Genomic DNA, 15,300 nt, shown 5'->3' with positions numbered 1-15,300 from the left:
CGTATACCCTCTAAAGCCCTCTGCGTCTTTCTCTTAAGACGACACATGTGGTATTGGGTTCAGGAATGAATGTGTTAAGAGGTAGAAAAGACGAGGAGGAGACGATTGCTTCATGGATCAGCGAGGTAGGTAGGTTTAGTCCCAAACACACCGACATGGAAGACTCTTCCATGTGTACTTTTATAGCAGTTAAAGTCAGAGGTTTAACATCTGAAAATTATTCCTCATATCCAGTTGCAGTGACAAATATGGTCAAATTTGATGTCATTTGAAAGTTATAAAAATTGCTTTACAGCAATCACCTTTCGAAATAGTTTTTGACTTTAGGCCAGTGCCGGTGCTGTTTTTTATTTTTAAAACACTGTGGCCTGAGAAGATTATAAGCCATAAATCAACCGAATTTCGTGATTCTTTTTTTTTTTGTTTTTATTATTCCCGTTAAATGGGACTAATAAGGGTGTTTGTCGTAATTTAAAAAAAAACTTTAGACAAGTGACGGAGCCGCCAACACAACAAAAATCTGTTGATTTGTCCCTTCGATCCTTCTTGCGGATATTTTCCGGCGATGAGGAACAAGATTAAAGATTCAAAACTCTAGTTTCAAGAAAGAATTGCAGTTTCAGGCATTAGATTGATCCTTCCTCTATTGCCTCAAACTGTTGAAAATTTGATCTCAGTTAACTAGTCACTATTGCAAGAAGCTGAGGTCTGAGGTCTGAGGTCTGAGGCGTCCGCTGATAGGAGATTTTTCAGATTTTGAAAATTTACCGTGAACGAACCACCGGATTACATAGAAGGACAACCAAAACTTTAGGCGATGGATAGAGGTTGATAATGGAGGTCGTTCGGTGGCTTTCAAGATTCAATTTTTTAAAGCATGCCCTTACGCCTTTTTTTTAAAGATTTTTACAAATACTGTGAGACCGTACCTTTAACTTCTTTGGCATCTCATTTAAAATTACCGATATTTGCTGATGATTACGGGAAAGTCGAGCAAAATTCGGTACTTTTTATTAGATAATTTTCCAAAACCTAGCCATAACTTTTGTGAATTCTACTCTACTGACTCGTCTACTAAAATACAATACGAGTTGCATGGTTGTATCTAGAAAAAATTACATTTACGGTTCAGACTCCAGACATAAACGTGTACTGTTAGTTATCTCCAGAGTGGATTCAGTGTCAGTTATAGAGTTCTGTGAGGGATCATTCAAATAGCGCGCAAAATAAAAAAACGATTGTTAGACCTCCGCACCGCACACTCACGCTACGTAGGTTAGTCTTCCGATATGCAGTCAAATTAAAACACCTGTTTTGATAAAGAAAAAAAGTGTTGTTGACCATACACATTTGAAAAGCATCTATTTATCTAATGTATCGACCGACAGTTATGTGAAGTAACCTTTCACAGACAGCGGCAAACGTATCAGCCAAGGACTGTCAAAAAAGTGTATTTTTATGATTTTCGTGTTTATCGATTTCAGCTGTTTTAACAATACAAATTACAATGGCAAAACAGCTGAAATCGATGAAAAACGTATAGAATAAAGATGCACTTTTTTGACTGTCCCAGGCTGTATCAGCTTTACTATCTATTACTTCATTCACTTAAATAACGACAGAGTAAAGTTAACTCGACACGGATACGGAACAAGGTCCGGGTACATACAAACGTTTCATGTCATTCATACTAACACTCTCACGACAGACAATCGTGCTTAAATCTTAACTTCATTCTTTTGAGCCTGCTTTTTGCTACATAAGACCGCATAAATCAAAGCTTGTCTTTTATTCGTGAAATTTCTATTCAATAATAACGATATCAGATGTTCGCAGGCCTACCACGCTCATCAACTGACGTATTGTGAGTCTGTTTAATTAGAAGCAAATGAATGCAAAGAAATAGTATATTTCAACATACCCCAATACACACAAGATGTGTGTGCACGCGTTCTGTATACGTGAGAGTGTATTGGTGAGCTATGATATTAATCGGTCGGTAGGGAAAGTAAACGGTCGAGAAGGAAAGTAACGGTTGGGAAGGAATGCACCAACACACTCTCACTATTACAGAAAAATATCTTTCAAAATACCCCAATACACACTCGATGTGTGTTTTCGCTTGGGCTTCGCCCGCGCGTGCACACACATCTTGTGTGTATTGGGGTATGTTTAAATATACTATTTTTATGTAATTTGTTTTTCGCACCATATGTTCGATGTGCATATTTTCTTGGGAAATTTTTTACGTATTTGCAGGTGATTAAGAGTGGTGACATTGTTTATTTCAGACACTTTAGACTACAAATATAGTACTTTTCCATACTGCACCAATAAATTATTCATAAGAAATGTTGAAACAGTCACAATTAAGTATAAACTGCTGCATGTTACTGCATTTGAAGAACGTGTAAATTTTATGAGTGACACCGAATACAACCTCTATCGGACTCGAGGGGGAAACGACGCGAGCAAATACTGGGACAGTTAAAATCAGTTCTGATGCTATAATTTTTTCAAAAATAGGGCCTGGTGTAACGAATACTTTACTATTTGTAACATCCAAAAATGGTCGATACAATACATTCCACATAATATATGGGAAGTGAGTTGATTATAACTACGATCGTGACCATTTTTGGATGTTACAGATAGTACATAAATTTCGATAAAATGATCCTTTCTATCCTTTGTTCAACAGTACACGGATGTAATTTTAACTTCACATTATAACATAACTTGCGGCACATATTTTTCTCTTAGGAGTTCTTGTTCAATATTCATCGAGTACTTAAAATTCTTGAAAACTGGAAAATCATGTCATCATAAATTCCTCCATATCCAAAAAATTGCTAAAAAATCCTAAAAGAGCTCTTGCTTCGAAATTCAAGAAAATCCTTGAGCAAAAATGGTGAAAGATATCCTCTTAAAATTATTGAAAATCGTCAAAGGATTTTCCCTTTGAAAATCTTTGTCAATGAAATTTACAATTGAATGTTCAGGGAATGTGCTACTTCTTTACTCCTATCAAATTGGACGACACAGTTCTAAATAATTAATGCGTTACAGCATGATACACAGTGTACAAACACAAACAGTTCAATTCGTAAATGGAAGTCCTTGAAAATGTCCCTTTTACGACTGCCTTTTCCATTTTTGTAATCGATATAACTGTTCGTTTGTTGCATTTTCCTTAGCAACTTAGAATCTCCTTTCCATAGTGGTTTCAAAAATAAATTGAATAACAGCTAACTTATCGGCGAAGGAGAAGTCAGAAGATGTTCCGCATAGAAGTTCACCGAACAGTACGGCGAATGATGTCCCTTTTTTATTATATTGGGTTTTGGCATCGAGTAGCTGGAGAGTGGAAACTTCAGTTATTTTACTCATTTTATCATTGTCTTTTCCCATTATCATTAGCAGCAGGAGGTGTTACAAGTGAAAATCAAAGTGAAAAAATATTTTCAATTGAAGTGGCCACAATCACTTCCGTCTTACAGCTGAAACTGTGGTACATTATATGGAAAAGAGAGGAAATTTTGGAGCATTTGATTCAAATATGTGATTATCGTATTGTCGATCGGGACACATTTACGGCAATTAACAAAAAATTGACAGATTTTATGAAATTTGTGCACATTTTCTTAACCACGACTTACATTTGCTCAGCGTATGTCGCATTGGTAGCACCATTTATGGGTATCGAGAGGAAACTTTTTTTTGAACATCCCGTTTCCGTCTGATTGGAAAAATACCGAATTTGCGTATTTGATAGGATTTTTCTTCATTTCCAGTCAAGCGTTTATCTCGGCCAATTCTGTACTATTCGGTGCAATTGTTTGGTACTTAATGGCAAACTGCGCTTGGCAGTATGAAGTGCTGGGACAACGAATATCGCAAGTGGGTGAGATGCATACCAGAGTCGAAGGATCGACAGATGAACGACCGATAACCGATACGGAAAGAGATAATTTTTATTGTCGAGAGTTAACTGAAATTATTAATTCGCACGGTCATGTGAAATGGTATGAAATAGGTGAGGTGTAGATAACCGGAGACTCTGAATTATTTTTTTTAAATTTTCGGATAGGATTACGAGTCAGTTGGAAGTTTTCCTCTCAAAACTGTTTGTTGTCCAGTTAGCGACTGGTTCTTTATGCATTTGTGTATCAACATACAGCATAGCGTTTGTTAGGAGATTTAATTTTTCTAGTCTTAATGCACGCTCGTGAATTTTATTTACTTACAGTTCAGTGGTGAGAATTTCTTCGTACTCTTAGTTTATCTCACTGGTCTGCTGTATAGCATCGTCGAAATTTTCATGATTATGTTCTTCGGCAATGAAATAACATTGGCAAGCGACAGATTATCATATCGTTTGTATGAATCGTGTTGGATTGATCGACGGCAATCAATCAAAAAGAACGTGTTGCTTTTCGGTGAATTTCTGATGAAACCACACCAGTTGATTGACCAGTTACAACTGTATCCACTCACATTGGATACATTTACAAGGGTATGCGTTTGAAGTGTATACATGAAATTCGTTGCAAACGTTGCATTAATTTTGATGAATGATCACGTCTGTGGTACACTTACAGATTCTAAATTCAGCTTACAGTATGTTCAACATTTTTCAGAACTTCAAATAGTGGCAGATATTGCAAATATGTTCAGCAAAAACATAACGTCAATCAGGTTTGGAGCTCATATTCACGCATTAAGTGCGCCTTCTATTTCAAAACATACCGCATAGAGTTGTTTTAACGCTCAGCGTTATTTTGCCCAGCTGTCAGTTACAAATATTGAAATTTTTGGTGCACTTATAGCGTGAATTGTTTATATGTTATTATGTTAAACACAATTATTCACGAGTTTAGGTGTTAGAGACTTGAAGCTTAGACAGTCATATTTACTGTAAATTTAAATAAAGGCTTTTTGCACATGTTCTTTGAATTATTCCACAGAGAGACTCCATTTATAGAAGTAAAATCAAAGAAATAAAAAAAAATCAATTTGATCATGAACGTCGACATTCCCTTTCAGAATTAAGATTTATTGTCTAGTGTCAAGAGCACTGATTACTAATAAATCAGGTTTTTCCCAAAAATAGTTCTTAGTTCTTGTGTCGTCATTTATTCATGAATCAGAGCACGATACAAAGAAATGAAAAAGAATTTTCGACGCACAAAAGTATTCTAATTCACCACTCAAAATGCTTACATTTCACGACTTTTCAATGGAACTTAAAGTGAAATGTAAGTGTTCCGAGTGGTGAACCTTCTGGATGCGAGGTCCTGAACCTAGTTACTTTCAAGAAATTGTCCTTCCACATTGAAATTGTGTGATTTAGTCGGAATAGGTGCCTCAGAAGCAATAATGATGTAGAAAGGAATCATTTTTTTTCTTATTCCAGACCTAATGGTTGAAAATTAGTTGTAGGTCCTCCTGGGAGGGGCAGGAAGGAGTGGGAAGGGAACATTTTTGATGAAAATAATTTGACAATATTCACATCTTCCACTGAAATATTCATAACTGGCTCAGTTTTGCCTTTTTCACTTAACTCCCAAATATTTCGAAATTTGCTTGAAATAGGGTCGCACCACATGTTTCACATCATAGGTCATACATTTTTTATCAAAAGGTGAAGTGTTTGGTATCATTTGAAAGCTGAGGGTCTTTGCAATACAAGTAATCTTTTAATGTCAGAGTCCATCATAGGTGCTGGAGTGCTCGGCAAAGTTCGCCAACTATGGGAAATTTGCGCATTTTAGCAGATTTTGAGGTCTACATATTTTTTTTATATCGAAAAAGTGGTTTAATTTTGTTTTCAAATCATTCTAAGCAAACCCACCAAATATCAGATTAAAAATCGAAAAAACAATTTTTGCTGAAAAAAATTGCCATGCAAAAGGGTTAAAATTTTCGTTGAAAATTCAACATGGTTGCTCCATGTGCGAAATTAGAAATATGGTTTGTATGGGGAAAAGTCTGGAATTTTGATAGTAAACAATAATATAAAGAAAAAAAAATAACTTTCAGAACAAATTTTAAAAATCTTTTAACTTTAACCTTAAATTTAAAATTTCAATTTTTCGGAAAATTGGAAAAACTTTGAGAAAAACGGAAAATTTGTGAAATTTTTTTCTACTAAAAAAAACTTTGAACCTTCAGCTTTCATTTGAGCCCCATATGGCCTATGTGGCTTCAATAATCGCTTCACATAAATTCATTAAAGTTACCTCTACATCGAAAACTTTGAAGGGGGGGTCAGCGGGGGAGTTGTGGAGGAAATTTTGGGCACCCTATCCAAAAATGTTCAGAATTTCAATCTTTATCGATGGTGCAATTTTCACGCCTTTGTCATCGAATGCACAATAAAATGACCTTTTGTATGAAGATGGACCCACGGGCTTTTTTAAGCGTGTATTTTACACATTGTGTGTAAAAACTTTTTGAAAGTGTGTATTTTACACACTTTTTTGTTCGTAGTAAAAGTGTGTAAAATTACACACTATGCCTAATAAAAAATGTTAAAAATCGACTTATTGCCAAAAAAAACTGAGGCTTCATTCCAAACGAAGCTTTATGAGCTTAATCTATTTAACTGATAATTAATATTTTTTAATTTCAAATGAGACACTCGAACCTTACTTCGCTCTTTTAATATTTTCTGTACATTACTGCAAGTCTTTTCGAAAGAATAAAGAGAAAATTGAACAATTGGTTAGAGCTAAGAGTAAAAAAGTATCCAGACGCTCAATACATCGAAGAAATCATCATCGTCCGAAGACGAAAAAGTGGAACAAGCCGTTCCAATTCGCAAACAGATTCTTAGCGCATTGTGTGAGTGCTCCTTTTGTGAAAAGCAACGAAAGATAAAAGCGAAGCCACGTTCGACGCTGAATTTGTGATTTGTAAGGAGTAAATTTGGAGCTGCGTTAAATGTGTAATAATTACACACTCTTCAGTCTACGAGTGTGTAATCATTACACATTTTACTCTAAAAAAATGAAAAAGTGTGTTATTGCAAAAAGGTATTATACACACCATTTTTCGGAAAGTAAGAGTCTAGGAATTGATAGAAAAAAAGTTTGTAAAAACTCAAAAAGCTTAAAAACACCCGTGGATGGACCTCCACTAGAGCAAGATTCTTTCAGAACTTTGCAATAGAGCACATTGTTTGATATGACAACTGTCACGTACACTGAGGCAAAACGGAATGAAAACGGACGACTATGAGGCCACTCGTGAACTGGACTCATTCAACGCCGCGTTTCGTCAGCCCTTTTCAGTTTTCATTTTGAATTTTCAGCGCTAAGTGCGCTAAATCAATTGATAAAATGGATTATCGTTTATTTTTTGACACAGATCAACGCACTTCAAGCATTAGTAGTACTGAGCGTCATTCAATGACAAAATGAATTTCATTAAAATTTCTCTCAAGCAATGTTTGCCTGTTACTTCTCGTTGATCGATAAATCTAGTAAAACCTAATTACTACATTTGAATTGTTCACGATCGAGAAAAAATCGAGATTACATTAGGTACTCTTGCCCGTAATTAGTGGTACTCTAAAGAGTACTGAAACGGGACAGTGTATCAAACAAATTTTGGCACTGTAAAAAGGCTGGAAATTTTGTTAATACAAAATAGTATTCTATTTGGTAGTTGTCACTCGAAGCACTTTTGCTTGAAATGCGTCGCACAGGTACAAATTCGCTTCGAATGGAAACCCTGTCTCAGTAATTTACGTCAAATATATCAAAACTGCAGACTTATAACTTATAAATATAACGAAAAATTGCGGAAACAGTGTTCGCTTCGTCACAGTTCTTTAATTAGAACAGAGATTATGGTGAAAAGTAGATGCGCCGAAATCGTTCCAGCTATGCGATTGTGCATTAGAGAATGAGAAATAAACTGGAATTGGAAAATAACCAGCGAGTGGATGAACGTAATCGAAATGAATTGAAATCAGGAGGTCCCTTGTAAGATTTTTAAGAAAATCTTTTAATTCAACAGAACGGGTGAGTTAGAAAAACTAGGTCTGATATGTTAGAAGCAAAGCGTATATATCGTGTCCGGAGCGATGGCGGAGGACTTGACGCAGTTTAACCCCCAAAAAAAGAACGAAGAAAAATCTGCCGCAGATTTTTTTGGCAAATTTTTTGTTGTTTTCAGTCAATTTTTTTTTGGTAAAAATTATTTGGCAGAAATCGGAAAGAATAGTAAAATTGATCTAAATCGGATTCACTAGGTTAAACCGCGATTTCCCGCACCTTCCCAGCTTGTTTGAAGTAATTGGGTGTACAATTTAATTTTTGCGTAACGAAGCTGAAAGCGTTAACTCTAGTGATATCATTCATTTTCGAAATTGTACTACAAAGACTGCGTCACATTTTTCTCGTAGAGATTTTGTTGAGATATTGAACAAGGCGTAAGTTACGTTACTCACCCGGAAATGTCAAACTTGAAGACACCAAGAAATCTTTAAAATGGCGTAATGCGTGGTTAGCTTCGAACTCAGTGTGAGCCAATGAATGTTGTTCCTAATTATTGAAGAGAAATATTGTCCTCTGTGACTTCTGACTTGTGTTACTCTCAATTACACAGGTAAGGTACACAATTCTAGCATGGCATTAATGGTATAGCATTTCAGGCCGGATGGACCGTTTTAATCTTGTCACTTTTCAACAAAACATTGTAACTCTGCAAACTTGTCCCACGGTTCTCCAGTTACAAAGGAATTTCGGTTCTTAATTCTCACCGCTTCGTAAAATTGTGCGCTCATTTCAATCAAGCAAAGAGACGCCCTCCGTTCAGTACGTAATTTCTTTTTATTTAAAAAAAAATGAATGAAATTGGTTATAATGTTTAACTCACAAAAAATACACACTCGCCGACTCGCCGCTCTCATTGTATCTATGTTTCGTAATTCGGATTTTTACGCAAAATAACAAATCCCTCCATGATCGGAGTCAACGCAATATATTCTTCTGTGGCTAATTCGGCTCGTTCGCCCATTGCCAACAGCACCGGTGTCGTATGCGTTTGGAAGCCAGTAATAGTTTTCGGTTTTCCAGCCTGGCCAACAACATCAACAGCAATGCCCACTCGTACCGGTACGGCCAATTGATTGAGGTCTTCGTCGAAAGTTACCAACATTCGGGGTTGCATTGCCGTGGCCAGCGAGTAGAGAATATAATGAGACCTGCCAAGGATGACTGAAATATCGAACGTTAAGCTAAATGATTTTGGTCAATGATAGTTAAAGTCTTACTGGTTTTCACATCCAAAAACGATACCAATGTTGCTAATAAACCAGCTACTGCCACAGGGCTCATCAATTGTCTGTCGCTGTGGTATGGGCTGATTGTTAATGTACCTTTGCCTAAATGCGTCAGACCTTGAGCGATGCGTACCATGAACAAATTGTTTGGATCTTTGGCATGATACTGTGCTAATTGACGCAGCATCGACGCTAATCGAGCATTATTTGTTCCGGCTCCGACTAATCCCATTGCGAATATGGCATTGTGTGCCACTTCAGCATCACTGTCATGCGAAAATTTACTCAACGTATCCAAAATGTTCAGTTTGGGATTGGAAACGGAAATCAATCCGAGTGCTAGCGGCACCGAGCGACGAATCACCGGTTCACAGTAGCGCAACAAGTTACCGAATGAACGATACGCCATTTCGGCTCCAATTTCTTCGCCCATAGCAATTAATGCAATGCCCAAAACGGCAACCGCCTGTGTTGACGACAAATCTTTTTCCTTTTCCTTTTCCTGTTCCTTCTTTTCCTTTTCCTGCTTCTCTTTATCCTTTGCATCGGATTTCTTTGACGACGTTTCTTCGCTTTTGTCCGGTGTCGTTTCGTAGTGGTCGGAACAGATGTGCAACAAATGTTGAATTTTCAATACGTTGCCAGTGCCGGCATATGCGCAAATATCGACCATTGTTGTGGCCATTGTTTTGAAGGGATCGGAGAGTACTTCCAATGCTGCAATAACTGCTTCGGCCGCTTCTTGTCTGCCTAAGTAAACCAATCCCAAGCCAAGCGGTAGAAACCGAGAATATGTGTCTTTGAGATCGGCTTCGGTACGTTCCATGATGGTTTCCAGGAGAATATTCGTAACTTCTGAATTACACGAACCAACGGCAATCATACCCAACGCTAAAGCTGCAATGCCCATCACTTCTGCATTCGCACCGCTCTTTTTATCTCCACTGAACACGGTTCCAATCAACTCTAGAACGGCACTGCGATTTGATCCGGCATAGGCTAATCCAAGACCCAAAATTGCTCCAATTCGCATCGTACTGTTCGTGTGATGAACATAATCGGACAGCAACGCCAATGCTGGATCAACTTCGTTTCTGACACCGCAATTGACGATACCGCAAGCCAACAAAGCGCCCGATTTAATGTGATCCTCGGCTGAGTACAAGTATTTGTCGATTGGAGTTAGACCACCATCGACATCCCATAATAGAATTAAGCCAAGCGACGCAGTTGCACTAAGCATACCATGCTCCTTGTTCTTGTACAACCACTTGTTTCCGTCTTCCAGCAGCAGTTTATCCTGACCGAAACCGGCATTAACAAAACCGTTCACAAAACTGGCTGCCAGATTCTGACGAGCCGAATCAATTTGCGATGTTCCGAATGGCGTTCGTGAATTCTCCAAATGAGACTTGTACACATCTTCAGGTGTTTTCGGTTCCATGATGTCCAGTTCACGGGCCAAATTTAAGAAATAATTGTTGAGATGGGCGTTCGACATAATCTCCACCAATTCGTCGTTGTGGTTGGAGCTTTCTTGGAATTCTAAACAGATTTGCTGGCGGCCTAACATAAAGGCAAGTTGCTTTTGAATGGCATTATCCTTGCACGTTGTGATAATTTCTTCGATCAACGACATATCGTTCAACATCATGGCCAAACGCATTGCCTGGGTGTATTGCTCGAATTTTTGCGACAATTTCAATGCTGTTTTCAGAAGGTTCACATTTTCCGGATCCGGGACATACGGAACACATCCCTGCAGATACAAGCAAACTCGGTCGTAAGCACTGCGATCAACGTACTCCTCCAGCAGATCCAAACGTTCGATTTCAATCAACAAATCGCAAGCTTCGGCCTCTGCGTTGTGCGTCATATTGTACGGAACAATTTGTTTCACCAAATCGATAAGCCGACCGCGGAAGTTGCCGGATGTTTCGTTCCAATTGGACGCAATTTCACCGGATAAATGACGAATGTATTCATGGCCCCATTCACCGATCTGATCGGTCTGGTCGCAAAGGAATCGATACACCAAGCACTCTTTACCAGTTCCCATGGTCATGGCTAGAACCGATATGATGTCGGCACAAGTTTGACGGCTGTTTTGATCGGGCATTTTCTTGTAGACCTCTTTCATGGTTTCGTAATGTTGACGCATAAATTTCAATGGTTTCGGAACTGATGTCATTGATGTTGTAGATGCCCGGATCAGATCTCGCATTGCCGTCAATGCTGGCATATACAGTTCCGTTTTAGCTTCTTGCAATCGTTCGACTAACATGTTCAGTTCATCTTGCAGCTGCTTATCTTCTTCAGACTGAAAGAGGGCAGAATAATTCGAAAATTAGTCAAAATAAAAATTGTTTTGTTCTGCGGTTGCATTCTACTGAAACGTCGATGACTTGACAAATTCGCCCATCCACTTACCAATTCAGTCTTTTCTTCGACCTTTTCCTTTGCTTTCTCATCACTTTTCACTTCAATTTTCTTAGTTTTATCGTCCGACATTGTTCAAATGCTCAAATTATTCGAATTTATTTGAAAAAAACACAATTTTTCGGTGGAGATGCAGACAACGGTTCACAGGTTATGTTTGTTCTGTTTTAAAATGTCACGATTTTCGCTGAATAATATTTTCTTTTGTGCTGATACAAGTGCTTTATGAACGGCTTCCTTAAAATTTTGTACTCCATATGATGTGAGCAACCACACCACATACAGCACGTAAGAGGCATATGAGCAGAAATTTTTAAATATTCGAATCAGATGTTCCAAGTGCATAATGTGCGTGCAGGTAACCATTTACATGTTTCAAGGAGGGTCGAAAATGAGGTATTTGTCCGGTTTTTCTTGGGTTTTCGTTCGTTTGCTTGCAATTTTTTTTTTGATACGATGCATGTAACTCGAAATTGCCTAACAGATACGCAAATCTTATTCCCTCTCGTAAATCATAAACAGAACGCGACGCTTAGGTCAGAGTTAGCCATAAGATAACAAAACATATAACCCACCCCGTAGCAAGTTACAAGTCATGAAAAATCACTCAATTTATATTTTAGACACACCTTGAAACACCTCATATTGTATGTTTAGTCTTCGTGAACAATTAGTGAATGCTGTGTGGAAACTAAAGCTCAAACATAATAGATTTTGGTGTAACTCTATTACATTTCTTGTCAATTTCGTCATACATTTACTAATGTCAGCACACTATTTTTTTGTGAGCCAACTTCACTGCTATCACATTTCATTTCATGGGCATTTACCAGAGTGAAGTTAATTCACCGGAAAATAGAGCGTAAAGAATGAAGCACTGGAAAAAATTGTGGCGCCTCTACAGACCAATCGAGGTTTTCTTTAGGTGGTGCCATGGGACAAGTGGGTTGGGCTATAGATTAGCCACATTTTTTTCATAGTACGTCGTTCCCTGCGGCTTATTTTCATGTGAACCAACTTCACATTTGTCATTACTGAACAAATGTTTCCATATGAAGTTGGTTCACATGAAAATAGGCGCAGTAATTTTATGACAGAATGTACTAAAATAAGATAGGTTCTACGTTTTCATCGTTTTCATTCAAAAATAAATGTGAGAACACATAGAAGAAGTAATAGATTTGATATTTATACGCTTTTGCGTTTGCGAAAGGTTACACTTTGCGATTCAGTAGAATTGCTGTATATGACTTCCGGTCAAGATATCTAATGATTTCCAGAACAATTCATTACTCATCCAAACTGGAATAAACAGCAATAAATAAATTTCAGAACAGCCTCGGCTACATGGGATTTTGAATACCTACTGTTACCATCATATTACTGGTTACATTTTACTGTAGAGCAGGGCGCATTTTAAGGAATTAGAATTCCTAAATTAGAATTCCTTTGTTTGCTCGTAAATTTTAGAAAATATTAAATATTTAAGGTCGTTTGAATGGTAATCAGAGGATCGAAAACAACTATTTATTTATACATTTTTCGATGTGTATTCCTAGAAGTGAAAAATGAAAAAGACGTCTAAAAAACTAGGTCCCACTAGAGGTGTGCGCCGATCTTAAAATAGTCAGCGGCGGTGCGCCGACTGGTAAGGAATCGGCGGCGGCGCGCCGGGAGAAATTTATAGTCGGCGGCGGTGCGCCGATCGGCGCGCCGATAAATTTCCAAAAAATCTAAACTTTCGAAAATAATGCAAAAACATTTGAAAAAGCGTGCGCAATCCTTTTTCCGCACACTGAATTCTTACTATCTTGCGATCTGAAGTATCACTTACACAAGGGTAATCAACTGAGACGTATCTCACCTTTTATATTTTGAATGTAGAATCACTGACCTATTATTTTAAAAACATCTAATTTAATGAATCCAAGAATGATTAGTGAGTTTGCGTAAATGACATATAAGCTGTAAGTCAACTTATACTAGATGTTCTGCAGGTTTCTCATTTCCAACTTATAATTTAGTGTCATTTACGCAAATTCACTACTATTATCTTTCGATTTGAACAATAACCGCTCCCGTTGCCTTTAGTCCATCTTCGATGTAGTAGTAAGATCGTAGTAGAAGGTTTTCGCAAATAAGACATTTAGATAAACTTAAATTTATAAGTAATAAGTGTATAGACTACGCCAAAATGATTTTTTTTCCCAACTTTTTTACATAAAGCAGCTAAAAATTGAAAATAAAGATACCCGTGTCTCGTCTTTTGACGAAAAAACTTGAAACCGGAAAGATTTTCCATTTTATAAATTCCTGAAATATGTGATTTGCGTCATTTTCCACCCAAATTCCACATAAGGTCTTAAGTTTGCCACCCATTTTTGACTGATTCACTGAATTTTGTTCTCTTTCTTCTTCCTCTTATCTGCATCAACAGACAATCAATCAGACAATAAGAGAAACGTCGTCAGCCGTCTGCCGCGCTTCATTCCATTGCAAAGAAAATAGAGTAATAGTACCCAAGGGTTCACGTTAAGTGAGGATACAGAAAAGACAAATGCTGTTTCGACCTCGGGTATCGATGGCGGTCCCAGGCCAGCGTGATCTGACCATCCTCAGTTGTATCCATCGATAGATGGACAACAGCAAAGTTTTTCTTTGGACTAGTATTTAAAAATGTGCATAAAACACTTGCCATCTACTGATGGAAATAGGATACGTTATCGTAGCATCAGAAACAAAATCACCGTCGTACAGTGCAAGTAAGAAGAAAAACCCAAAGTTCCAACAAAAATTTTTTAACAAAAAACTCCTTTCTACGCATATAGAAACATAGCAGCATATAGAAACCTGACTTATAAATTAAGAGAGATAAACATTTGCTAAAACTTTGTACTTAGGCACACACTTTTGTATAGATTTTTCTATTTAAGTTTATATTGCCGCCCATTAAAATGGCTGAAAGCACTAAACGTATAAATTATTTTGTATGTTGTATTGCTTCGGACACACCGACCGTTAGACTAATTTTTGAAATTGAAGAGTGCAAAGTATGAGATATCAAATTGAAATTTGGAAATAAAATTTTTTGCCGAACTAAGTCCGGTGGTTCAGATCGTTGACCGCTTGCTTCATACGCAAGAGGTCTCGGGTTCGAATCTCATTAGGGCGTGTACAGCAAAAAATTTTATTTCCAAATTTCAATGTGATCTCTCATACTTTGCACTCTTCAATTTCAATAAACGTATAAATATTTCGGAGCGAAGAAAATACAATCGGCGGTGGCGGCGGCGTTAGCTATTATTTTTCGGCGGCGGCGCGACGAAAATTTAGCACAAAATCGGTGGCGCGCCGGCGTAAAATCGGCGGTGCACACCTCTAGGTCCCACCTGTTGGGTGGGTCAGATCCCTTGACTGTTTGTCTGAGCTTCTCAATAGTACTTTTATTGGCAATGATTTATTTCTATGAAATGTAATTTTGTATGTTGATGGCCACAAAAATGCATACTAGAACGGTCTAATAAATCGCTCATTGATGATTTAATTCTGTTTAGTTTCACTGAAAATCT

The 15,300-nt window shown here is 37.5% G+C and overlaps 2 protein-coding genes across 2 annotated transcripts in view; one reads left to right on the top strand and one right to left on the bottom strand.

The window, feature by feature from the left end:
- Positions 1–3,600: 3,600 nt before the first annotated feature.
- Positions 3,601–15,300, top strand: part of LOC119069183 (odorant receptor 94b-like) — a 416,993-nt gene continuing 405,293 nt past the window's right edge. The window contains exons 1-3 of the mRNA XM_037173130.1: positions 3,601–4,025; positions 4,091–4,190; positions 4,250–4,516. Coding sequence (XP_037029025.1) covers positions 3,850–4,025; positions 4,091–4,190; positions 4,250–4,516 — 543 coding nt within the window. The 5' untranslated portion in view covers positions 3,601–3,849. The remainder of the gene's footprint in view (positions 4,026–4,090; positions 4,191–4,249; positions 4,517–15,300) is intronic.
- LOC119068915 (26S proteasome non-ATPase regulatory subunit 2) lies at positions 8,818–11,996 on the bottom strand. Its single transcript, XM_037172781.1, has 3 exons — positions 11,723–11,996; positions 9,284–11,612; positions 8,818–9,227 (listed from the first exon to the last, which is right to left on the bottom strand). Exons 1-3 carry the CDS (start codon positions 11,801–11,803, stop codon positions 8,926–8,928), a joined length of 2,712 nt encoding a protein of 903 aa, XP_037028676.1. The 5' UTR covers positions 11,804–11,996; the 3' UTR covers positions 8,818–8,925.

Source organism: Bradysia coprophila, chromosome II (assembly GCF_014529535.1).
Source record: "Bradysia coprophila strain Holo2 chromosome II, BU_Bcop_v1, whole genome shotgun sequence".
Classification (NCBI taxonomy): Eukaryota; Metazoa; Arthropoda; class Insecta; order Diptera; family Sciaridae; genus Bradysia; species Bradysia coprophila.
The sequence above is the reverse complement of the archived record's forward strand: the minus strand, read 5'-3'. Positions and strand labels throughout refer to the sequence as shown.

Coding starts and splice junctions, on each gene's coding strand:
- LOC119068915 (XM_037172781.1), bottom strand. CDS start 11,803: ATGTCGGACGATAAAACTAAGAAAATTGAAGTGAAAAGTGATGAGAAA. Junction 11,613..11,722: donor TCGAAGAAAAGACTGAATTG/GTAAGTGGATGG, acceptor GCCCTCTTTCAG/TCTGAAGAAGATAAGCAGCT. Junction 9,228..9,283: donor GTTTTTGGATGTGAAAACCA/GTAAGACTTTAA, acceptor TCGATATTTCAG/TCATCCTTGGCAGGTCTCAT.